Below are 27308 nucleotides of genomic sequence, written 5' to 3'. Positions count from 1 at the left end.
TCATCCCTTTAGTTCTGCTTCCTTCGCTCCCAGTCAGTTTGTTTTCTCCCTGCTTTTCTTCCTCCCCTCCTGGCACAGCCTCACTCAGCTGCCTGTAACTTTCTTCCTTTGCTTCTTTGTATCCTCTTTTTTAATTTGCGCTAATGCCAATTTCCTTCACCGGGGTTGCTGTGGACCACGGCTCATAAGTTGCCCTGAGGAGGGTATATTGAGAGGCTGATCCTCTCAGTCTGGGACCTTTCAGTCATATCCTGTGTAGGGCTTTAGTTGAAAACTGCTTTACTGCTTGTTTTGTATTGGAACGTAGGGGACAGCACACATCTGCTTTAGACTGGAATCTCAATGAAAGTAAAAAAAAAAAAAAGCAGTGAGGACTACCTTTAGAACAAAAATATTTTCAGTATTACATACTGTTAACATCAAATGTGTAAAAAAAAAAAGAAAAATCCCTTTGTTTTAGTTGCACTTTCAAGTATTCATTTTCAACCTGATAAAACACAGCTGAACGTTAAATTATGAGACACTAATATTTAAAGTAATATAGCAATAGGAGGTTACATTTTCAAAGACAGTTTAGGGACATGAAAATATAATGTTTAATTAAGGAATACAGATTACAAGAAATGTTTTTCATTTCTGTCCACTTTAAAACATTTACATTAATCAATACAGCACAACAAACATGTAAAAAAAAAAAAAAAAATAATATATATATATATATATATATATATATATATATATATGTGTAAGGGTAGAGACTGCAATCTGGTAGGATCGGCGATTCTACCAGTAGAGACTCCGATCGTAGTCTCTACCAGTAGAAACTCCGATCAGAGTCTCTACCGGTAGAAACTCCGATCAGAGTCTCTACCGGTAGAAACTCCGATCAGAGTCTCTACTGGTAGAAACTCCGATCCTGCCAGTAGAAGGGTTAGGGTTAGGGTTAGGGTTCGGATTGGAGTTTCTACCAGTAGAAACTCTGATCGGAGTTTCTACTGGTAGAGACTACGATCGGAGTCTCTACTGGTGGAATCGCCGATCCTACCAGATCGCAGTCTCTACCCTGACATATATATATATATATATATATATATATATATATATATATATATATATATATTTGGGAATGTTTGGTCCCTCACAAGGAAATTAAATTCTGGAACTTATTGAGTTGTATTTTCATTGTGTGCTTTCATTTTTTTATTTGTATGTTTTAACTGTAATGGTTTTCGTTAGCTGCCTAAGCACTACAGATGCAAATGAGTATTTTCACTATAATCCGGCATATTTACAGATGATGTTGTTCAATACAGATATTCATTAATGTATGTATATTTTTGTTTTCTAGTATTGGGCCATTTTACTCCACACATTTTATCTCAAAGAGATAAATTAGAGCTTCCCAATTTGTCTAACTTTTTAAGAATGTCACGTTGAACAGCCTTAAGCAAACAGTTCCACTTGCATTTATACTTAACTTGGTCATCATAGCATTTTATTTATTTATTTATTCATTCATTCATTCATTCTTTCATTCATTCATTCATTCATTCATTCATTTATTTAGGCAAGCATCTCCAAAGTAATTAAAATAATTTTTTGTTTACATCAGTAATCTTGGATTTCCTGGGCAGAGAAACAGATTAGTTTGTCAGGTCATTGTCGCACTTCTTGTTCACTGTGCTCTAACAGCTCATGAGTTTATAATAATAGTGAAAGATTTATAACCTAAGTTCCTTTTTTGTAAACATTTATGATAAGGGACTCATTTTAAAGTGGTACTGATTTAAATCTTTTTTGTGCAGCTGATGGTTTTATTGTCATATGTTAAAGTTATTGTGTGAAGTTAAGACTAAATGTTTGTAATAAGATGTTTTTTGCCACAGGCATCATGTCCAGTCTGTGACATGTGCCTTTTTTCTGTTGTGTGCAGACTGAAGGTCCTTTTTGTAAGCCGGAGGTCAGGGAGGGTTAGAGAATCCAGCTTCGCCGTTCTCGCATAAGGCTGCAGGCAACAGACAATAGTTTAGCCAACCTTCATTCCCTACTGTTGTCCATCTTTTATTTGAACCTTCTCTCCATATCTTCCCCACCATCCCTATCTTCACCTCCTCTCCTTTCGTTTCTCACACATCCTCTTGTCCTTCCCCCATCCATCTTTGTTCACTGTCTGTCTCCCATGCAGAACTCTCCCTCCTCTCCCTCCTCTTTGTCCATTCAGCTGCCATATTTCACCACTGGCTGAGGTGTTCTCATATCCCCCCCCCCCCCCATTGTCTTGCTAGCTGTCTTCATACCCAGACCCCTCACCATGTACCCACTCTGTAGTCCAGCTCTACAGCCCCTCTGGGACACATTATTTGACCTTAACTCTTCACACTGGCATGTCATACTGTGAGGTTTTCTACAATTGCAACAGCAGAAAGAGAAGCCTTTCTAACACAGAGGGTTAACTTCCTTTGTGTAATATGAACTTTAAAAGGAAATTAAAGGGGTTGGGCCTTGATTAGTAATGTGTAATATAGATAGATAGATTAGGTTGAATATTAAATGTTAAATATGTAGTGCTGCCGCAATTAGTCGACTTAGTTAATGTAATCAACCATGAAAATTAGTCGAAGGCAATTTTTTAGACGACGAGTCATTTTACTATTGACCACCTATTTATTTTTGGCCACAGCACACCTCAGAGAAAAAGAGAGAGACCCCTAACTTATAAGCGTCTTGAGTTTCACTCCCCCACTCTTACAGTTCACCCCCCTGTCCGTGGATCGGTGCGCACCCATTCATCCCCCGTTCCGCAGATCTGTGCCCACCTGTTCACACCTGTTCACACACACACACACACCCCTCCGGTCTCCCACTGTTACATGGAAAACCTCCCACTCTAATTATTTTGTTTGGTGATATTTAAGTTATTTATAGTGTTTACATTTGTCATGATACAGGTGACATTTTATGTTCTGGCCCTTGACTTGTATTCAAAATAAAATGGATACAACAAAATAACAAACAATTAATTTTTGAAAAAAAAAAATAGACCTTTAGATTAGTCAACTAATCGAAAAATCAGTCGAAAGATTAATCGTTAAAAAATTAGTCGTTAGTGGCACCACTATAAATATGCAAGATTCTAACTTTTATAAAACTGCCTCACAACACACACTCCATTTCTTAGCAAACAACTTGTGTCTTCAGTGCCTGTCTAATGCTTCTCTACAATAGCAGTAGTATGCAACAGTAACTCTCAGTAGCATAGACATATATGTGGTTTACTTTAAGAAACAGCCAGCTCCAAGTAATACACAGACTCCAACATATAAACTTCATGTAAGCGCTGAACCATGTGGATATGGATGTGTTGACCCTATCATATTCAATTCTGTTGTGGGTTTTTTCCAATTACTGTTACTGTAAACTTTGACAACTCAAAATATAAGCACAAAAGTGCAATGAGATAGTTGTTGAATTGAACTGTTTCCATTTCTATGCCAACTGTGGCAGAGGTGCACTGATGAGGAGCAGAAGACAGTTGAGAACTGAGGGGTGAACGTCAGAGGCACGGCCATTAGCTTAGAAATGTAGCTAATATTTACACATAACTATTAACAACTTTTAGCTGACATGTAGCTAACATCAACAAGCAGCTAGCAAACAAACAACTAGCACAATGCAGACTCCAACACAAACTTCATGTTGGCATACTAGCAAGTGTTTTTACTCATCTGTTTTTGTGCATGTCACAGGTGACGCCCACAGAAGAACCCCTGATGACCTCATTCCTACCTCACTGCTCATGTTAGTCCCTGGTCAGCCTGTGCCCAGTCCACTTCCTGCCAGTGTTTGAAACACGCGGATATATTTATTTTTCTGTCCTCCAGCAGTCATTGTGCCAGTGCTTGCTCCCTGTCTCTGCAGAATTTAAAACAATAAATATGCTTTTTTTTTTTTTTTTTTTTTTTTTTTTTTTACCTCACTGAGCAAGCAGCACTATTACGTACAATCATGTGCTCTTAAGTGAAGAAAGTAACAGCAGGTTTCCTTTTTCCTGTAGAAACACTTGAGGGTCAACCTGAAAAGGTTTAGTGATGATAGTTTCCGGACTTTACAGTGCGAATTAGTCACTTTTCAGTGTTGAAGTTGCTGTTGAGATCCCTCTTGATTACCAGACTGAGTCACAATGCGTGGGCAGAAATCCTAAACTCACACTGTCCCCTTCTAAATCTCACTTAAATACGTGATTACATGAATAGCTCGATTGTTCCTCTCCATGCTTTTTGATCAGAGGGAGAGGTGGTGGGTGGTCTTAAACTGTACTGATACTTAGTCCAGACAATAGGAGGCTGAGCATGTGTGCGTGCACGTTGGAGTGTTGGTCACCCTTGTTCATATGATGCTTTCATGTTGCCATGGTTCTGGTCACTTCCTCTGTTCTTTCCATTGGTACTTTCTGTTGGAACAAATCCGGCTCCTTTTGGTCCGGTCTGTTCCAGCTTGGACTGTCCACTTAGTCTCAGGCTCTGACTGAACATATGTGGAATGTGTTTCTGTGTCTGTGTCTTTAATCCTGTGAACAGAATGGTATTGTTTTCCTTGTGCTGCTCTGTGTCAGTCTATATGTAGACAGCGTTTAGGTAAGAGCAGCTTAAAGACATGAGCACATTTTTGTATTTTCTTGTCAGGTCATCCTTCCTGTCCACTAATCTGCATTTGGAAGCTATGAAGCTTCAAGTGCACATAAATGTATGCTCTTTTCCTGGAACTGACTCCAGCTTATAGCCCTGCAGAAAGTGAAGCAGCACTTAGTTATGTGAGTGTGTGCTTTTGTGTAGGAGAATGGTATGAGGTCTAAATCCCTTCGACCCCCTGAGTTCAGGTATTGTTGGGGCTCCTTCACCCCCTCAGACACCCTGCAGGCAGGATAGAGCTGGTTAGTTGAAAGGCGTTTCCTGGCAAGAGAGAAGCATTTGTTCTCATGTGCCTGAGGGTTAGCAAATCTCCCAGCCTTCATGCTGTTGGTCCACTGTTCTCTGTCCTGTAATCTTGTAATGTAGTGAGATAATATTAGGTGGGTCTTAATTAGTCTTTACTCCATGGAAATATTCACATTTGTCAGAGTCACACTGATCAGTGAAAAACTGAGAATAGTGTTTCCTCTCCAAATTCTGCTAGCAGAAAAGAACCCTTCACCTGTACCTCTGTAATTTATGATACGCAGCAGTTTTATTTCTACTTCGTAAGCCTTTGATTTACAGCTGGAGATGCTCGTACTCATCACTGTGCTTTATATCAAAACCAAAAGTGGCCTTGACAGTTTTATGATTGGAGATTATTGTTCATTCTTGCCTATTTGTAAAAGTCTTGTCCAGAAGTCACATTTTATTGTTGGCTGGAGGGATAAAGTTCTTTAACCTAAAGAGGCTCACTTGACTTTAGGGTGTGCACCATCCTGTGATGGAATGTAGTGTTATATGACGCAATGAAACCAACCCCAGTTTTTAGTATTTGAATGCTGTGTACTTACTTGCTCCAAAATAATATATTTCTAGGATCAGAACATGACTGTCTAAACCCTTCAGGAAATGTGAAGCAATGAGGGAAAGTTACAGACAAGAAAATGAGCAAGGAACAAGTCATTGCTGTTTTCCATCCATTATACTAATTTTGGAATTGACTTTCCTCATCATTTATTTATTTTTAAAACATCAGCATCAGTCCCACTTGGGTTGGGCTAAAGCACCCCAGTTAAATCAGTCAGTAGAGCAGGAGACTCATAATGTCAGGTTTGTGGGTTTGAGCCCCTCATTGGGCTAAGCGTTTCCTTTGGAACTATGGCTGAAAGACACCAATGATGACATGAGCTTTCAAAGCAGACTTGGATTAACTAAGATTTCAACATCATCAAAATGCTCTCCCCTAAGAGCACCTCTTGCTTACATTTCTACGGACATGTCATTCTGTGCAAGTTTACATTTGTTCATTATTATAATTATTTACCTATATTAGAAAAGGGATGTGTGTGTGTGTCTCTGGCATCACACTAAATCCGTACAGAGCTGACAGCTGCAGTTTGTCATACTTATGTATTTTTGGTCCAGGAACAGACTAGTGAAAACGGCAAGTTGATCGGACCAATATTTTGGGAGATATTAGTAATTTTGGAATACAATAGCCTTGCAATCATGCTGCTATACCCAGAATCACATGGGCGCTTTGGTGCTGACTGCTGGACAAATGCAGTACAGCATGCGTAAATACACAACAAATATCTGTGCTGGGGGGCAGGAATGTTGCCCCTCAGGGTTGGGATGTGGATTTTAAAACCCCCCTTTTTGCAGCCCACCATCGGTATTAACAATGATGAAGTCCATCTAAAACCCATGGTTCTCCACGGGTCAGCACGCTAGATATCATTATTATTATGTTACTTTATTCTACAGTCAAGTTCTACATATGAATCCAGAAACACAGACAAATAAAATGATCCTCTGACCATTTCACATTAAGTTTATGAACCGACCCAAAGCAAAACATTCAGTTTTCATTCATCATTTTTTACCATTAACTTGTGTTCCTATTTATGCTCCAGGCTGCTAGCAGAGTGGTACATAACATAATCAGGGCAGGGGAACTAATAAGTAAACATCCAAATGTTCATTTCTTCACCTGTGCTTGATGGAAAATTAAAAATAAAGACAAATCAAAAAAGCTATAAATAGTATTTACAACTGTGTACATGCTGATCATGCCACAGGTTAGATAGGGGAGATACTCATATGTACACCTATACACACATAATTATATATATAAACATGTATACAGATTATACATATGAGTAAGGTTTAGTACACAGAATTATTTGGATCACTTTCTGTTGTGGAGCCTGACAATAATGATGATGATGATGATAATAATAATAATAATAATAATAATAATAATAATAATAATAATAATGATAATATCCTGGAGGATAGGGGTGATGTGATGGTAGGAGGGGGTTTTGGTGATGATGCAGAGTTCTGAACTATTGCAGCTTATGGAGGGACTTTTGGGGTAGACCGAATAGAAGAGTGTTCCAGTAATCAGTATGGGAGGTTACTAGACTATGACGAAGAATGGAGGTGGTATGGAGGGTGAGGGCTTTGAAAGATAGTGGGCCATCGAGGATGACACCCAGACTCTTAACCTGAGGGGAGGGGGAGACTGAGGAGCTGTGGACGGTGAGGGAAAAAGTGTGGGCTTTGGAAAGAGTGGATTTAGCACCAATGAGGAGCATTTCTGTTTTATCACTATTGAGATTTAGGAAGTTGGAGGTGAACCAGGTTTTAATTTTGAAGAGGCAGGAGGTGAAGGAGGAGGGAGAGAGTGTGGAGCAAGGTTTGGTGGAACGGAGAGGTAGAGCTGGGTATCATCTGTGAAGCAGTGGAAATGGATGTCAAAACTTCTGAAGATATTGCAGAGAGGGAGGGGGTAGATGGTGAATAGAAGGGGCCCCAGGACACAGCCCTGGGGCACACCTGAGATAACTGGGGAGGAATCTGACTGGAAGGATTTCAGCTGAATGAACTGGGTGTGGTTTGACAGATAAGAATGAAACTAGTAGAGGGGGGTGTGGCCAATGACAACGGAAGAGAGTCTACTGAGGAGGAGGGGGGGTGAGATGGTGTCGAAGGCTGCACTCAGGTCCAGGAGGACCACAAAGGAAAGTGAACCGGAGTCAGCTGCAAGGCCCAGATCACTGGGCACTTTTAAGACGGCAGTTTCTGTGCATTCACCAGGTTTTGTGTCAGATCACTCATTTTTCCACCCAAATATTAAAAGACTAGTTGCTCCATGTCCTGGAGTAAAGTGACTACTTTTCCATTTGATTCTGTGGTGAAAACCAGCTTCTGTCTGTCAGATGTGTGTGTGTTTGAGCTGCAGTGTGTGACAGACGGATGACCAAGGTTAGAATAGTTTTGGATTTTTCATTATAGTTTACTTTTATTTAGTTTTGACTTTTTTTCTCTAATTCAGTTAGTTTTAATTCGTTTTTAGAGCAGGTTTGATAGTTTTTATTAGTTTTCATTATTTTCTAAATGCTTAGTTTTAGTTTAGGTTTTTAGCTTTCCGGCCGACAGGCTGTAAGCTATTGTCATCATGCATCGTCCGTTGGCGGCAGCGTCTGTCGTCTGTCATCGTCTGTCGTCTGTTACAAACATTTCAATCGTCGTCTTCTCCGAAACTCCAGTTCTGATTGACTTCAAACTTGGTATACAGCTTCTTTATGATGATGTCAACACAAGGTATTGAAATTATTTTGATCCGGATGTGATTCTGGATTTGGTGTGACTTTGAAAAATTTTCCCATTATAACAGATAGGAAGTGGATTGATCCAATAAATCAGTATCAATGATATCAAGTTGGAATTTGATTTTTTTTACAGATCTGATTGGAATATGAGCAAAACATGGGCTATTTCTGTAATAGAATAAATACACAGAACTGGGTGATAATAAATGGCATCTGGATACAGCTTTTAATTTGGGCGGTAAGCTACAGGGCCATTGGTCCTATTTTTTTTATATCTTTTCTCTTCTTCACAGTCGAATTCAAATAAATCCCAGACAGGACTCTGCTGCTTTCTCCCTACTTTAGTCTCCATGTTTCCAGGTAGAGTGGGGATGAAAAGCTGACTCTATACAACAAGTGACGAGAAGCGACGGACCATTAAATATCATATGGTGCCAGCAGCTAAAATTGGTTGAGGGAAATAAATCGATTTCATATCAATCCGACATTGACAAAGACAAAAACAAAGGGAATTTTATCCATAATTTTTATATGTTTTAGTTAGTTTTGCAAGCACACAATACAGTTTCAGTTAGTTATCGTTTTGTCTTTTAATTATAGTTTTTATTTATTTCAGTTAACAAAAATGTTTTTACAATTCTAGTTTTCGTCATTTTGTTAGTTTTCGTTAAGGATAATAACCTTGCAGATGACCTCTCAGATCCCAACCCAGCTCTGTCGTCTGGACTGAAAATCACTAAAATGCATTACAAACAAGTGTCTTAGAAATGGAGTTGGTCTGGAAAAATTTGCCTAACTTTTATGTTGCTGTAATACACAGGAGACCTTTTTTCTGCTTTTCTTTCTCCAGTACTATTAGCAAAACTGATAACGTCTGAGCTTATCGATACCCCATTCTTTAATAATTTGGCCCCACAGCCCATTTAGTACAGGGATTTCATACCCATGCCTTGATGTGCAACTCGAGGAACCTCTTGGCTGTTTCTACGCTGTACTTTAAATCAAATTTCAAAATTTAGAGGCGAGATTATCAGCACTGAGCACACTCAAGAACAAGGACTTGACGCTCACCACGGTCCCAGTCCCTCAAGGTCTGTGTAAAAGGGTTTAAAGGGACAGAAAGTTGATTAGATATCCTACATCCAATGGTAATGACGCAATGTTTCATTCCCATGTCCCAGAGGTTACATAAATGTTACATCAAACTGCTGCTCGTCTCATTTCTGAGTTCCAGATCCTTGCTCTTCTCAATCAGGACTGATTAGTGTTGAGATTCAGTTCCATTGTTCTGTTAGGTGATTTTTACTCTCTCTTTCTTTCCCTCTCTCTCTCTCTCTCTCTCTCTCTCTCTCTCTCTCTCTCTCTCCTCCCCTTCTTTCCTTCTCTCCCTCTCCCTCCCTCTCCCTCTCTCTCTCCCTCCCTCTCCCTCTCTCTCTCTCTGTCTCTCTCTCACTCTCTCTCTCCGCTCTTTCTCTCTCTCCCTCTCTCTCGCTCTGTCTCTCTCCCTCTCTCTCTCCCTCTCCCTCTCTCTCCCTCTGTCTCTCTCCCTCTCTCTCTATCTGTTTCTCTCTCTCCCTCTCTCTCTGTCTCTCTCACTCTTTCTCCCTCTCTCTCTCTCTCTGTCTCTGTCTCTCTCACTCTCTGTCTCTCCATCTCTCTCTCTCTCTGTCTCTCTCACTCTTTCTCCCTCTCTCCCCCTCTCTCTTGCTCTGTCTCCCTTTCCCTCTCTCTCTGTCTCTCTGTCTCTGTCTCTCACTCTTTCTCTCTCCCTCTCTCTCTGTCTCTCCCCCCTCTCTCTCTCTCTCTCTCTCTCCCTCTCTCTCCCTCTGTCTCTCTGTCTCTCTCCCTCTCTCTCTCTGTCACTGTCTCCATGCTGTGCTGATTTCCAAACAAAGCCGTAGTACATGTTTCTACTTCCCAGTATTGTTCCCAGCTACACTTTGTCATTTAGTGGATATTGACTGTACCAGACCAGAGGAGGTTCAGTTGTCATCAACTACGACTACAGAACTGTAATTGCAAGTGTTTGTGCTTTTGCAGAACTGCATGTGGTTGCCTGTTGTAATGTCAAGATTATAGCACTGACCACAGTGTCTTCTTTTTTTTCCTTTTTTTTTTCTTTTTGGCAATCATTTTTTCTTCCCTGTGGTGTTTGTCCAGGATGCAGTTCTTATCATTTTACATGTGTTTGTATTTTTGTGGTTTTTACCTGTGAGAATTGGCAGATCATGAAAATATTATTTTCCTCATAGGGTGACATGACAAAGCGCTTGATCCCTGTAATCATGGGTTAGTACCAGGCTTCATTATGACTGGAGGTTTTGGTTGCTAAAAACTGCTTAGTCATGTCTCTGATGGCGTTGTACTGTATAATTATTTCTATGTATGGACATGCAGATACACTATATTTGAGTACTGCTATTCTTAGTTCTGAATGAGGCTGGCTTTACCGTTGAAATACATGTTTGTAGTATTAACTATTTGACCCACCAGCCAGAGCATCGGTAAATGAAGAAATCCACCTGCATGGTGTATTTTCTCCATCCAGAATGATACGTTGCCTCTTTGCATCACAAATAGTTGTAAATATCTATTTGTCATCTTTTCATTTGCAGAACAGAACTATAAATCCATTTGATATTTTTGCTGTAAACTAATGTAGAACTCTATACTACTATGCAGTTAATGGGCAAACTTAATGGAATTAAGCTAACATTCGTAACATATGGTATCGTCCACTGCCTCGAGTTCAGAGCCTTTATGCAAATTTTCATTTAAGTCTTTAAAAAATACTTTAATATTAATTAAGCACACATTGGTGCTAAACTTCTAGGTCGATACTGTGATGGTTCTAATTATACTTTAACTGATAGATTGCTGATACCTATTTTATGTGCTTGTTTAGCTTGTTTTTAGTATTGTTTTGTTGCTAAATGCTAGAACGCTACTCTCTGTTCACATCAAGGGGCAATGACCTTGGCTCCAAAATGAAGCCAATCTTAAAGTTGTAACACTACTGACAGCCACTGAAATTGACTGCAACTATCCCTGGCTCACGTCGACTTCATATTTTTAGAGACAAATTCAATCTATGTCAGTAAATTTTTCCAGAACTCATTCCAGTCTCATTCATTTCATTTGGACCTTCTAATAAATGATCTGGTCTATCTTTAAAGTTTTCCTCCATTCAGATCTCAGGTCAAATAGCATTAATGTCTGCTGTGTCAGACTTATGTCACTAAGTTATCATTAGCATTAGCTGACCTCTGACCCCTCAGGACTCAATAGTTCCACCCCCTTTATATGGTCACTTCTGGGTCTAAAATGCCAACATTGTGATGGACAAATCGCAAAATCCTGGTTTCAAAAAGCAGTCGAGAAACCAGTGGGTTGATGTCATGGTCTTCCATGTTTCCATTCATTATATACACCGAGTGGGACTTGGCAACTGACATGTCATACAGACCTTTCTATCAGTGTTTGGCGCAGTGGATATAAAACTCTTCTATTTGCCCTGACGTCTGATTAACAGAGGAAAAACTTACTAGACCAGAACACTTATTAGAGGTTCCAGATAAAATGGATAAGACCAGAATTTGTCCTGGAAAAAATTGGAGAAACAAGTTCACTGCATTATTGTAGCCAGTCTTATTGACTGCGGTATTACAGCTTGAAGATACTTCTTCATCAGTCAATGGTCCTTTCCCCGTGGATTTTGACCCAGTCAGAGCCAGAGTAGGAGTAGGTCTTCAAGGACCTGGACAACTGAAGACAAAAGCTCTGCTCTTGTACATGGCAGTTGAGACTCACATTGCAGTTTTTTTCATACAGATATTCACCCTTCAGTTTGGTGGATAGCCTCCCAGAATGTACTCACCAAACAGAATATCTACCCGCGAGACAGTCCACAGGGGTTTATCTGCCATGAGTCAGCTGCCGTTTGCATCAGCCTCCACCCTCACACTTATCATAACTGTTCACAGTGACGGAACACAAAACAATGCTTCTTTTTCTGTGATGTGAGCCAGAAACGTAAAGCGATAAATCTCGGGCTTCCTTTTCTAATTAATAAAGACGCAGAGTCTTGTGTGGCATTGTTTGAACACCGCCCTGAAAACATTGAGTGGACCTGCATGTCCACCCAGAACAGCAGAGGGAATGGAGGGGAGGGAAGGAGGAGGATGGGGGGGGTGTATTATAGCTGGACAGGATGGTCATAAAATCAAAATGGCTCACACTGCCAGCTTCACTTTGTGCCAACTACGCAAAGAAGGAGAGTCTGGAGTAACCGTAGGGATTAAGGCCTACATAGTGCACTGTAAATCAGGAGGAGACAACAGGGATTTGGAGCAGGCAGTGATTTTGACATCTGATGATCCCTGAGAAGTCTTGATTATAGGTGTCAGGCTGTACTAAGCACATGTTACGGAACACAATCATTCAGGTAAACAGCCATTTTGCTGCTTTTGGCTTAACCGGGTCTGGAAACAGATGATTGCAGTCTACAGATTCATATTTATGCTCTGACCAGATGTTGTTACTAGATATTTAATAGTGGCTTATGTTCATAGTTAGTCGCCTTTATGTTTTATTCCCATTTTTTGTTTTAATTTGTCTCTTATCTATTTGTGTAAGTGAATTTGTTGTTTGTTTCATTTTTTCCGGCCATTGTGTTCCACATGTTTACTTTCCCACTGAGACAGAGTTTCCCCAAATTCTCCACACTCTGTCCCACTGAAATGATGTTTATCCAGCCTCCATGTACGAGGTATCTGTACATCATGTGTGTTTGAGCGAGCAAAAGGGGGGGGGTAAAGAGAGAGGTTCGGGTTCTGTGTCACGCTCTCCACTGAGTCCAGCAAAGCCTGTTTGTTTTTAGATCTGCCCCACAACAATACCCAAGTCTACACACACACGCACACACACACATTATCTCACACACACTCGTTAAGAAAATAAGCCACAGCCATAACAACGGCTCAAACAGGAGCTAGGCTCTATAGGAAAACTTGCTCTCACTTCCCCCAGAGTCCTGGCTGACTCAACACTGTCCCACTACCTGAAAGTCCCCCCCCCCCAAAAAAAAAAATCAGGAAAACAACACTTGACATTTTTTGGCTTCATTACATAAGACTACATTGTGGATTTAAAAAACCTGTTGTGGGGAATACAAAAGAAAAGTGCAGCTTTGATGTTTAGAATAATAAATCCTGACATCTGTCCCAGAGGTAGCTCCTTTGTTTTAACTTGTTTTTTCACCGGTTGGATTGTGAATAAAAGAGGGCGAGAACTTTGTTTGTGACTCTTTCAGAATGTGGGTAGATTCTCATCCAAGTCACTGTAATCTGAAGAGTTTAAAGTGGAAGGCGACTAGACGTCTTTTAGTCCTTGAAGTCATTTGACCTCGTATCCCACAGATCTGAGAGATGTGAAATGTCTTGGACAGAAGTCTGGTGGCCCTAGGTTTAAAGGGTTTTTGCAGATCCCGTTCATATCCATAATTAGTTTATTAACTGCGCCTGTGTACCACTGGGAATAACGGCAGGGGTAAATCAGTATTTTACCTAGTATTTTTTAGTCATTGTTGAAAATTTAGGAAGAACTAATCATTGAAATTGAACGTGATTATAGTTATGTTTTTGGGTGTTGCAGAAACAAGCTTGTGGGTTGGATCAGTGCACCGGTCAGCTGGGGCCTGTTGTTTGGGGTTCCTCTGCGTGTGTTGCATCCTCCCACTCCCCAAAAACACCTGATAGTGTAGTCGGTCATTCTAAGAGGCCTCCAGGTGTGAATATGAGTGAGTGGGTGGTCAGTCCTGTGATGAACTGGTGACATGTCCAGGGTGAACTCCACCTTCGTCTGATGGTAGACTGGATTGGCTCTAACCCCCCGTGACCCTCCAGATGAATGAATAGTTATGCTTTCGTTAGTGTATAATCCATAGACTGTACATGTGGATGCCATCATACCAGCTCCATCCGCTGTTTAAAAGTGAAGCCAAAATTCCAGAGTCACAGGAGCTCAAGTATATAATTTTACATCATCAAATAAGTAATCTAAAAACAAACTGAATACAAATCAGTCTGATGGAATCTACTTAAATAGACTGAAATTAGGCTAAAGTGTTCAAATGGAAAACTAAGCAACTTATTGAGGCAGAGGTCGAACCTGTGTGAGAGGTAACATCACTTTGAACAGAGCCTCATCATCACTGTCTAACAGCCAGGAAAAGTCACCATATTCTCTTAGGTGTCTTTCTGAAGTCAGTGCACACTATGTATTTAGTACTTTTACCTGCTTATCCTTTCTGTTCCCTCTATTTTCCCCCTCTTGGGTGCTTTAATTAAATGTGTAGCTGCAACAACAGGTGCTCTTTCACACCCTCCTATTAGGGCCCTCTTACTTTCTGCTAAAGCTATATTCACACTCTGCAAATACCATTTATTTACATTTTAATAACAGAATAAAGTACTCTCGTATTTGGAGTCAACTTCTGTTCTAATTGTAGTTTCGTCAGTTCCATTAACATGTATCAGGTGCCTTTCCAGTTCACACATCTACCTTTGACCCATTTTGTAACATTTCAACCAAAAATAAATTTGCTCAGAACTGAGGAATTTAAGTTTGTAGCTGTTTTCCCATTGCCTTAAGGGTCAACTGCTGTGGGTTTGTCATATTCTACAAGTTACAAGTTATAATATTAGAATATGCACTATCTATCTATCTATCTATCTATCTATCTATCTATCTATCTATCTATCTATCTATCTATCTATCTATCTATCTATCTATCTATCTATCTATCTATCTATCTACCTGTCTGTCTACCTGTCTGTCTGTCTCTCTCTCTCTCTCTCTCTCTCTCTCTCTCTCTCTCTCTCTCTCTCTCTCATAATACTGGAAGGTCTCAGAGCGTGTGTGTATCTGCACAGTCCTGAGAAATTAAGATGTTTATACCTGTCCAGTTTGGTTCCTACAGTTAAGGAATAGTCCCATCTCCACATTAAATATCTCAGCAAGTTGAAAGGATCAATATTTTGGAAGATATTAATCATTTTGGATACACTAGCCTTACAGTCACTTTGCTCGGTTGACAGGAAGTGCAGTACCACGCTGCATGACAGAAGATGACGTTAGAAACAGGGACGCCTTTACTAACTTCAGTCCCTTTATATATATATATACATATATATATATATATATATATATATATATATATATATATATATATATATATATATATATATATATATAATTCATTATATTGCTATAATATTATTATTATTACTACTACTTTATTATTAGTACTCTCCAATGTGCAACTGCTTGTTTTTTTCACTACTGTTTTTTATAGTTTTTGTATTACTATTGTCTTTCTACTAGGGCTGTGCAATTAATCGAAATTCAATTACGATTTCGATTATTCCACGCAACGATTACAAAAATTATGTAATCGAGAAAAAACGATTATTAATTTTGAGTTGTTTTAATTCACGCGCACGCAAGCTACCATGAGCTGCTCTGCCCCGCCCCCCTCTAAGCTACAGCTGCCTGCTATCCGGCAGGTCCACCCCAAGAGGACAGTTGTACCTAGTGGTCTGGACAAATGGCAGGAGAATCACAGCAGAAGTGCTTGGTAAACAAAAAAGGCAAGTCAGATTCAATTGTATGGAATCACTTTGGGTTTGATGAAGAAGACGAAGAGCAAAAACACATCACGTGCAAAAAGTGTTTCGTTGTTGTGTCCGCACTGACCGCTAACACAACAAACCTTTTTAACCATCTAAAGTTTAACCACCGCCACCTTTATCATATTCTTTATCTTATGAAAAACTAAAACGCATAAAAACAACTTCGTCCGCAATGCAATCTTCAGTCTCCGAATCTCTTTACGCTGCAACTCCCGTATTAACCTAACCCTAACCCGTATAACCCTAACGTGCGTATTCTACAGGGTGTCCCATTAGTCTGCATACATAGGAAAAATAAACGTTTCTTGACATAAACCATTTTTATTTATATAATATGCTCTATATGACTGCCATTTTGTCGGGAACACATTTCAATGCGTGTCCTCCACTGCTGAAGAACTATAAAGAAGAAATATAAAGAAATACATGTTAGAACCATATGTATTACAGGGGTTGGACAAAATAACGGAAACACCTTCTATGATGCCACAATGTTAGGTGTTTCCATTATTTTGTCCAACCCCTGTATGTCTCCTGTGTATGGAGACTTATGGGACACCCTGTAGATGGCTGTTGTATACAGAAGGCCTTAACTGAAACCTCACAGCACGCCACTGAATTTACTATGTTTCATACTACATTGAACATACTTGAATTTATAATTTGCACTTTCGGTGAGGTTTTTTTTTTTTTTATTGCTACAGTTCTATGGTAAGTCTATAGCAGTTTAATTACAGTGCACTATTTGTTTACAAAAGGAAACATACTTGAATTTACAGTACACTTATTTGATTTCAAAGATTTTTTTGTTTCGTACAAAAGTGAAAATGCTTTGCTTTAGTGGTTAAAAGCTTTATTTATGTTTAAAGAGTATATTTTACATTGTTTTGCAAGAAAAAAATAAACAACTTTAAGGTTAACAAATAATCGTTTTTAATAATTTCAATGATTTCAATTATTGCTAAAATAATCGTGATTTTTTTTTTTTTCTATAATCGAGCAGCCCTACTTTCTACTAATATTTCTATATTGTACATTTGGTGTTGTGTTGCTATAGGAACCACGATTTCCTGAGGACTCTGCCCAAGGAATCAATAAAGTTCTAAGATGGAAAAACAGCAATCAAAGAAATATTTAAAAAGAAGGGAAAGGAGAAAAGAGATTAAAGAAAAGTGCTGTAAAAAAAAAACCCAGAAAAACAAAAAACACAACCTGGAGCTGGATGTTACCTCTGTAATGCTGCATTCTTCATTCCAATAGTTCCTCGCTGAGAACTTGCAGACTGGTTACTAGGTGTGACTGAGGTTCCAACAACCCTGAATAGAACCAGTTCAAGGATCAGATCTTTGGCATATTGACAGTGACTGATAGTGTCCCCAGAGGCTTATTGTCAGATGGCCTGGGTACATATTCTGGACAGGAAGTCTCCATGTCTACAGGGTGTGCCCCTCCCTGTTTACCCTGTGTTTGATGTGTTCCCACCTGTCAGATCCTGGATGAGATCGCAGAGCACGGCATCAAAATTTATCAGTTACCTGACGCTGACTCTGATGAAGATGAGGAGTTCAAGGAGCAGACCAGAGTCCTTAAGGTAAGAATGGAACTCCAGCTGCTGTTCAACAGTGCCACATGCTTCACACTCCTGCTTGGCCCCTGTTTTCCCATCCATCCCTGCTTCCCTTCCCTTCACTGCACCCTCCTCTTCTGATAAACCTATTTTTCATATCTCTTTCTATATCCCTTCCTCTTTCTTCATTTCTCTCATGGGATTCCCTGACCTTTATCTTCCCTAACCAGGCCAGCATTCCCTTCGCTGTGATTGGCTCCAACCAGCTGATTGAGGTAAAGGGGAAGAAGATCCGCGGTCGCCTCTATCCGTGGGGAGTTGTAGAAGTGGAGAATCCTGAGCACAATGACTTCCTCAAACTGCGCACCATGCTCGTGTGAGTCTCCTCAGCAATAAAACCAGAGAATATCTTTGGAAGGAAAGGAGAGTCTTTAAAGGACTTCATAAAACTTCCACATAACCTAGGAGGTTGTAAAAGACCACCAGTGGAAAAGGGTTCCCTCTAGAGCTCCACTGCCTTCTAGTGTTCAAATACAGAACTGGATCCCTCTCTTTTGCAGAACCCACATGCAAGACCTTCAGGAGGTCACCCAGGATCTGCATTATGAGAACTTCCGCTCAGAGAGGCTGAAGAGAGCGGGCAGGTGAGGCAACAGTTTCCAGCAGAATAAAGGATATTTCTTCATACTGATAATAATATTAATACTCTGTGATTTCATGTGTTTCCCTGCAGAGCTGTGGATGAGGATGTGATGGATAAGGACCAGATCCTGCTACAGAAAGAGGCTGAGGTAGGACCACACAGACCAATGCTTCAAACCTTCAGCTGTTCCACTCTGGAACATTCATACAGGATCATACAGGATCTTAAGAAAAAAAAATCTAAATGTGTGGATCATAGGCCTTAAAATGTCCCAGATATGCTTAAAAAATCAGTGGATTATTTAAGTTCACATTGCTTTTATCAAGCTGCATTGACTTAAGTGTGTTTTGGGGACGAATATGTTGCTTCAACGAAAGAAATTCTGAACCCAAAAATGTTGTAGGGTGTGATGAGATTTGAACCCAAAACTGCAAAAATACTATATGAATTTGTCACCATTTAGTCTGTGATTCCGAAGCACAGCAGAGTGTCTAACACAGAGCATCAGGATGCAGCAGAAAGGATTGTAGCTCAGAAACAACACTATTTAAATCTGTCAATTATTACACCATGAAATTCAAGTGCTGATAACATTTTATTGTATTTCACTGTAAAAAAATATATATATTTGAGTGTTTAATTGTTCAATAGTTCAATTTGTTTAGCAACACAAATTTTTTCAGTGTCATCTATTCTTATTGATTACACTGTAACAAAACTAAAAAACCAACCCAACGTGGTGCCAATGGGAACTGTACAGTCTGCTTAGAACTGATCAGCTGTAGAGAGCCAGAGCTAATGGGATGTCTTCTGTCATTCAAAAGTTGCACCTCCTAGATGTAAGAAGTCTAAACTGTTTCTGTTAAATTTACTTTAATAAAAGAAATTCAAGTTGAGTGAGATCTGCCTGGAGCACCTGAAGGTGGTGAAAAGGACCGCGTTCTCTCTGAATGAGTCCATGTGAACATCCAAACCTGGGTGGACATCAGCTGGTCCCTCAAAGACACTGACAACATCTACAGATCATCTGGTGTGTCCAACCAAAGCAGTGACAGTAGTGAGCAGTGGACTGGCCCAGAGAGCAGCTGAAGGCGCACTACTCTGAGTCTAGTTTGCACACATTTGTCCACATTTTATCCAGACACAGAAACCTCTTCATTTGTTCAACCTGCACTGTTTACCATTGTTGACGTTCCTGTCATTTTGGCACTAAGTGTCTTCCTGCCTGCTCTTAATGGACCTGTTTGTGTTAGTGCTGTAGTTGAGTGCAGTGAGCAGGCGGCGGGCAGGCTGCAGTCACAACTGTTTGTAAACAATGTGCCCAGGCAGGATGTGACATCACTTCCTGCCTGGATGTCCTGGCCCAGTTTTATGATGGGAATGACCTCAGTAATGTTACAAGTCCAAACACAAAGCAGCAGGGCCCAGGATCAGTGTGTTTACAGGACGACAGCCTTTACAGGGTGGGAGGCCTCATTAGTGGGACTGAGTCCACTTAGACCGCAGACCCCTAACCCTAACCCTCATTAGTGGGACTGAGTCCACTTAGACCTCAGACCCCTAACCCTAACCCTCATTAGTGGGACTGAGTCCACTTAGACCTCAGACCTAACAACTGTGCATGTGTCAGGGCCCCGCTTCAGCCACAACCTCCCACTAAGGCCACTGGTGGAAACTGGGCACACACAGCACTCTTCAGGTTTGCACAGGGCTATCTGGGTTCTGCGGGGAGTTTTTTGCTTATTAGCTTACCGGCCGACTATTGTCGTCATGTGGCGTCTGTCGTCGTCTGTCGTCCATTACAAAACTTTCAATCGTCTTCTTCTCCAAAACTACAATTCCGATTGACTTCAAACTTGGTATACAGCTTCTTTATGACGATGTCAACAAAAGTTAGTGAAATTATTTTGATCCGGATCTGATTCTGGATTTGGTGCGACTTTGAAAAATGTTCCCATTATAAGACATAGGAAGAGGATTGATCCAATAAATCAGTAAGTATCAATGATATCAAGTTGGAATTTGACTTTTTTACCGATCTGATTGGAATATGACCAAAACATGGGCTATTTCTGTAATATAATAAATACACAGAACTGGGTGATACTAAATGGCATCTGGATACATTTCCCAAACCTTTTCATTTGGCCGGTAAGCTACAGGGCCATTGGTCTGATTTTTATATATATATATATATATATATATATATATATATATATATATATATATATATATATATATATATATATATATATATCTCCTTTATTTAACCAGGCAAAAAAAAAATGACTCATTCAGATTGCAAATCTCTTTTTCAAGACTGACCTGGCCAAGAAAAGCAGCAGAACACACAGTTTCTGAAGAGACAAGACATAATTAACACATAATACAGAACATGTTGTCTTGGACTAGGGCTGCACGATAGTAGACAAAACTGACATTGTGATTTTTTTTTTTTTACCCTGCAATATATATTGTGATATGAAAAACTCCTCAGGAGGATATAATATGTGTGTGGTGCTGATGTAAATGGTCAAACACATTAGTTGTGTTTCTTCTGGTTGTGCCGACAGGTGTCAGACACTGTGGACACTGAACACGTGTTTCAGTTTCATCTGAACACGTGTTTCAGTTTCATCCCTCTGTAGCTGAAATAATTCCAGATAACTGACAGTGCTTTTCTTTTTGGCACCAAGTCTTTGTTTTTGGTGATTTTCTTTTGTTCGTTGCTCGTTTTTCAATGGTCCAGCAACTTACTCCAAACATGATGAAGAATGGTTGTGACTGGTGGATGGCTGTGCTCAGTGTGTGTCAGGTCCCCAGGATGAACTTAGATGAGAACTTGCTGACTTCATTTACCTGCTACGTTTCAGGACCTGGGATGTGACTATTGCGCACACGTACATCGCGATGACAATGCTCAAACGATATATTGTGCAGCTCTATCTTGGACTATTATCCTCACTATATCTCTGACATAAACATAATTAGGACTTTCATATAACCATAGTAACACAATAAATGTCAAATCATTATTTCTTCTCAGGTGAAAGGCAGAGTTTTGATGCTCCGTCAGGTTTAGGAATAATCCTTTTATTTGCAGTTTCAATCTACTTGTTATGATTTGAACATGATGAACACAAGAATGGGATCCTTTCAGAAAACTACATGTAGAACATTAAAAACAATTAGAATGATAGAATGTTTGTTCACCGTCACAATATACAAATGTGAAATGAGCAAAACAGAATTTTGCAACATTTTGTGACTATTTAGCTGAAAATGTAACTAAGATCAGTCCAACTGGCAAAAGACATCCTTTTTCCCCATCTCTGTTCTGATGAGAGCAGTACTGAAGCCCAGGGTCAGTGTTCACTGTGGACAGTTCTGTTTCAGCCCACAAGGTGGCAGCACATGTCTACAAAGCAATTAGAGTGTGCTGCTCAGTGGAAAGTCTGAAATAGAATGATTTCCTTTTAAATATTTGATGTCAGCATTAACTGTAAATGAATGATTATGTTTGACTTATTTATGGCCTTTTAATACATTCAAATTTAACATTTATAAATATATACTTGTAATGTAGGCTATTTATTGTATGAGACTAATTGTATTCTTCATTAATTTTTGAAGACTTTCCTTGTTTATGTTGTACTAAAATAGAGTAGATATTATCTGTTAAAAGTTATAGATCTCATCCTCATCTGACTGAATGCCTAGTAATACTGACCACTTTTTGTCCTTTTCAGTTTAGATATTGTTGTTACTCAAAATAGTTACTTAAAAAACAAAACAGAGACATGTTTGCCCTTAGGAACAATTCATAAAGATCTAATTACATTGTACTGTTTGTTTGATTTATGTTGCCCAGTAGTGGATTAGTCATTTACAAAATGCAAAAATGTCATCACTAATAAAAAACACATTTTATTACCTCAAATCAAATTCATGTGATTCGGTGTTTTCTCCTCCCGTTGATAACAAAAAGAATGAGAAAAGTCGTTCAGATTGATTATTCTGTTCAACATTAAAATTAGTTTAAAATTAAAAAAAAAAAAAAAGAAAGAAAAGAAAACAGCAATGAACAAAAAAAAGATAAATAAAATGATTAAAAATGAGAAAAATAACCAACAAGATAATTAATGATATGATCTATAAAATGACCTGAAATGCATCAGAATAATCATAATTTGAAAACAAAGAAAAAAATAAAAAATGAACAAATTAAACAAAATCATCCCAAAGTAAACAAGAGAGCAACAAAATGAATAAGAAAAACCCCAACGAAACAAGCATTTGAACGCATAAAATAATGACAAAACGAAAAGTGAACAAAATAACCAACAGAATGAACAACGTTATCACAAAATGAACAAACAAAGCAACAAACTAATGCACAACATAAACAGAAACAAAGATACAAAAATAACCAAATCTGCTGATCTGAATCTGAATCTTCCATCTAATATTTATTTTCCTCTGAATTTTTTAAATTTTTTTTCAGATTTTCTAAATATTTGTTTTAATATTTGTGACACATTTTGGATGTCAACTTGAATCTGTGTGAACTGCTGTACTCTGGTCATGATCTAAATGTGGTCTGTTTTCTGCACATGTGTAAAAAGTATGGGAGGGAGAAACAAGTAGGAGGGGCTTCAACCTGGTCAACTGTGTTTTCTACCTGTTTTCCACAGCTGAGACGCATGCAGGAGATGATCGCTCAGATGCAGGCACAGATGAAGATGAAGTCAGACGAGTGAAACAGTCCAAGGAGAAGGGAATACACACACACGCACACACACACACACACACACACCTGGTCCTCCTGCTGGACCTGCCTCAGACCTGTAGTCCACCAGGAGTCCAGGACCAGGGTCCATCCCTCTAAACATCCCTCCACCTGCTCATGTTGTCACTCACAGTATGAGACTGGACAGAGTTTAAACAGCAGGAAAACATTTCAGCATGAGTTTGGAACCGCTGCCAAATGACTCCATCTGTGAGTGACGTCACACTAACCTGTTTACAGTCATATAATGTAGGCATTCTGCTCTGTACTCCTGTGTAGGCATTAAACACCACCCTTTTTATGTTCTTTTCTATCAGGTATAGGGCTGTGTATCGGCAAGAATCTGGCAATACGATTCAAATCGCAATACTATGATCACGATACGATATATCATGATATATCATGATACTGTTAAAAAGGCAATTTGTTTTTTGTTTGTTTCTTTTTTTTAATGATTATTTCCTTGAAGAACTGAATTACAGCAGAAATCTGCACAAATACTAAACACATTTTTATTTGATCCCAACAGGATCTAATGTTCTATCACCAAATGTTCCTGTGTTCAAACTGAAATTCTGTTTTACAGACATTCCAGTTTCAGATCCTGTTCAAATGTTCAGATTCTATTAGTTCACAACTAACATCAGAACATTATTTTTGTGCGATACCAACAAAGGAACTAACATTGTTTAACAAAAGAGTGTTAAATAATAATAATAAAATATAAACAAAAAAGAAAAACAGTACTTTTTAATATCGAAACAGTATTGTGAAATGAAATATCGCGATATATTGCAGAACCAATATTTTCTTACACCCCTAATCAGGTAAGGTACTTAAAATAATCAACCTTTGTGCTTGTGGTGCTTTTTCTATGGTCTTATTCTGAGTAGTTGTGTAGCCCAACACCTGCACCTCTGGATGGACTCAGACCACCGTTCATCTGATCCAAGGGGCTGCTTTAATTGAACTCTATAAATATCACCTAGTGCTAAATGTTTGAAAGCGGGGGGTGGGGTGGGGGGGTCAATTTTGCTCTGGGGGTTAAATATTCCACCACCAGGGCTCAACAGTGCCATGTTTCTTGGAATTTGTATTATTTATTTGAAAATCTGCATGTGTCAAACCACCACTACAGACTGATCAGCCATCACCCCTGGGACTAAATCTGTGAATGTTTGTGTCGTTTCATGAGTTCAGGGAACGACCTGTTGGTTCACTACTGGACTGTTCTGACATCAGACTGCCTGCTTTGGATTGAAAAATCTGTTGAACCAAATGTATTCCATCCAGTTTCATGTTGGCAGGAGACTCAAAATAATACCTGTCTAAAGCCATTTAAATGTCACTACTGTCACGTCCTCTGTCTCTCTGCTCTCATATGCAAATAATGTCTGTTCACGTTAGGACAAACCTAATAATCTGTTAACAGAATGTCAGAAAAGACTGGCTTATAGGTGTCAACTTTTTTGTATCTTTTGGAAATAAAGTTTGTTCAGAGAATTAAACTGGTTGAATGTGTTGTTGTTCCAGTAGTTTTAATAGTAGTTTGAAGACCACCACAATATTCACTGAAGCTGATCCTACATTTAAGGGGATATTATGCTGTGATTCCATGTTGGAATGGGATTTTTGTCTTTGGGCTTATTCTGTGCTCTTACATTACAGAATAAGCCATAAAAATAGGACACTGGGGTTACAAGTACTGTCTTCTTATGGACAGATTACTGCTACAACTGGACTCAATAGGAACTGCAGTGTGAAAGGTGCATGTACACGGGGGCAGAGAGGGTCAAGGGTCAAACTTACTTTATTTCTACCCGTGGGTAGATTTGTTTCGCAGACATAGTGATTGCTTTTGGCATTACAACAAAACATACTTTGAATCTGTTTGGCAGGTTCTTGATCGAGTGTCAAGACAAAAAGTGCTCAGTGTTCCACCATTCATCAGTACAGCAGCATGGATAAGGAAAAGAATAAAATAAATAAGTTCAAATAAATAAAAACAAGATGCCATAAAACATAATAAAAAAAAAAAAAATCAAGATAAAAACAGTCTCTGGGATAAAAACCAGGATAAGAACATACAATTTAAAAATTAGAAGCCACAATAATAATAAATAGAGCAAAGAAATAGAATAAATAACTAAAATAAGTAAATAAAAGGGCAATGTCACTATTTCTTCTTGAGTTCAGTGACAGCGACAGGAACAGCTGTTTTTCTAAACACTGTGTCCTGCACCTGGAACTAAAAACCTCCGTCCAGAGAAAAGGAGCTGAAATTCACCCCCTAAAGGATGGGAGTCATTGTTCAGAACTGATGGAACCATCCTCTGGACCTGTTTAGTGGACAGGGAGGAGGGACCAGACTGGGACTGACCAATCAGGCGACTGGACCATCTGACAGTTTGATTCAGTGAGTTTTTTCTCTGCAGCTGAGGTCTGAGCGAACCACGGCACCAGGCAAAAAGACAAAACAGACTCAATAAAGGAACCATCAAACAAAGTTCAAATGGTTTGGTCCATGTGGAAGTGTTCCAGTTTCCTAAGGCGGTGAAGCGCTGATGGCCCTGTTTACACACACATCTGCAGTTTTCATTAAAACGCAGTTTTTCATCAATTATAGTCCCAAGGTATTTGTATGATTGCACTTGTTCTATTGTCTGACCTTTAATTAAAGTGACTCCGTCCCTATCCTGTTGTTTTCTCCAATCAATGACCACATCTTTTGTTTTGGATCTGTTCAGGTGAAGGTAGGAGAGGACACCAGGGGTCACTGTTTGAACCTGGGAGGTTTTCTCTGATAAATATGAAAATGCTTTAATTATCACAAAAAATAATGACTTACTTTCTCAAAATAAAATCCCTGACTTAATCTTAAAATGATGATTTGGATGTATTTTAAAACCAGCTTCATCAGCTCTTTAACTCCAGATACAAGTGCATCAGTTTAGTTGGTACGCTCTGTGAACACAATGACAACAGAGGGAACCGTGCAGCTAGTGGGTAGTGATCCAGAAGTGGGTTCTGAAGGATGTGTTTAAACAATAAAAGCTTTGGAATACTCGTAGATTTCTTTCAGTGCTAACTAATGTCAGATTTGTATTTTGACACACATGCATCCAAAATGTTTGTCGTGTTTTTGCAGATATTTCATTGAAAGATGACATGCTAAGCTTCCACTGTAATATATAGGCAAGATGGAGATGATGAAATGTGGATGTACAAGTACTGACGAATATAGGAAAGTACTGGAACCCAAATGTGTGACATGGAACTAAACCTGACTGTATAAGCCTTCCTTCTGTGTGGACAGTTGCAGATGTGCTGGTCATCCACTTTATTATTACAGAGATGAAAACGTGTCTTTTTTACGCAAAGCTCATGTTGACGTTAAACATGAATAAATGTATTTTTCAAATATATGTGGCTCCCAGATGAATGAAGATGTAAACTAATGACTGATTACCCTAAAACAACATTTTACTCTGTTATAATAGGTTGATTCATCTGTTAATAGTTTAGCATCACAGCCTTTTTCAAACCACTGTCCCTTCTCATCCCTGACACTAATGTGAGGGACAGGGGTCAGTGGTCAGAGGACAGTGGACAGGGACAGTGGTCAGAGGACAGTGGACAGGGACAGAGGACAGTGATCAGAGGACAGTGGACAGGGACAGAGGACAGTGGTCAGAGGACAGTGGTCAGATGACAGTGGTCAGTGGAGAGTGGTCAGAGGACAGTGGTCAGTGGACAGAGGTCAGTGGTCATTGGACAGGGACAGAGGACAGTGGTCAGTGGACAGGGTCAGTGGACAGGGACAGAGGAAAGTGGACAGAGGACAGTGGTCATGGACAGGGACAGAGGACAGTGGACAGTGGTCATTGGACAGTGGTCAGTGGACAGGGTCAGTGGTCAGTGGACAGGGCCAGTGGACAGGGACAGTGGACAGTGGACAGGGACAGTGATCAGAGGATAGTGGACAGATGACAGTGGTCAGTGGAGAGTGGTCAGAGGACAGTGGTCAGTGGACAGAGGTCAGTGGTCATTGGACAGGGACAGAGGTCAGTGGACAGGGTCAGTGGACAGGGACAGTGGTCAGTGGACAGAGGACAGTGGACAGGGGTCAGTGGTCAGAGGACAGTGGACAGGGGTCAGTGGTCAGAGGACAGTGGACAGGGACAGTGATCAGAGGACAGTGGACAGGGACAGTGGTCAGAGGACAGAGGACAGTGAATAGGGACAGAGGGCAGTGGACAGTGGACAGGGACAGTGATCAGAGGACAGTGGACAGGGACAGAGGACAGTGATCAGAGGACAGTGGA

At 39.7% G+C, this 27308-nt stretch overlaps 1 protein-coding gene across 2 annotated transcripts in view; it reads left to right on the top strand.

The window, feature by feature from the left end:
* The window catches only part of zgc:63587 (septin-2), a 50560-nt gene extending 26069 nt beyond the window's left edge, over nucleotides 1-24491 (top strand). Inside the window, exons 8-13 of one of the 2 annotated variants that reach the window (XR_003936257.1) lie at nucleotides 17474-17575; nucleotides 17782-17927; nucleotides 18112-18195; nucleotides 18285-18342; nucleotides 22889-23300; nucleotides 23811-24491. Coding sequence is in view for 1 of the 2 variants with exons in the window: in XM_030143307.1 (XP_029999167.1) it covers nucleotides 17474-17575; nucleotides 17782-17927; nucleotides 18112-18195; nucleotides 18285-18342; nucleotides 22889-22954 (456 nt within the window). In the remaining variant the exon portion in view is untranslated. Of the gene's footprint in view, nucleotides 1-17473; nucleotides 17576-17781; nucleotides 17928-18111; nucleotides 18196-18284; nucleotides 18343-22888; nucleotides 23425-23810 lie in introns of those variants that run through there. The other variant, XM_030143307.1, reaches the window with a different exon arrangement.
* The last annotated feature ends 2817 nt before the right edge of the window (nucleotides 24492-27308 follow it).

Source organism: Sphaeramia orbicularis, chromosome 9, assembly GCF_902148855.1.
Source record: "Sphaeramia orbicularis chromosome 9, fSphaOr1.1, whole genome shotgun sequence".
In the NCBI taxonomy this organism is placed as follows: Eukaryota; Metazoa; Chordata; class Actinopteri; order Kurtiformes; family Apogonidae; genus Sphaeramia; species Sphaeramia orbicularis.
Note: the sequence above shows the minus strand (reverse complement) of the source record. Positions and strands in the feature narration are given on the sequence as shown.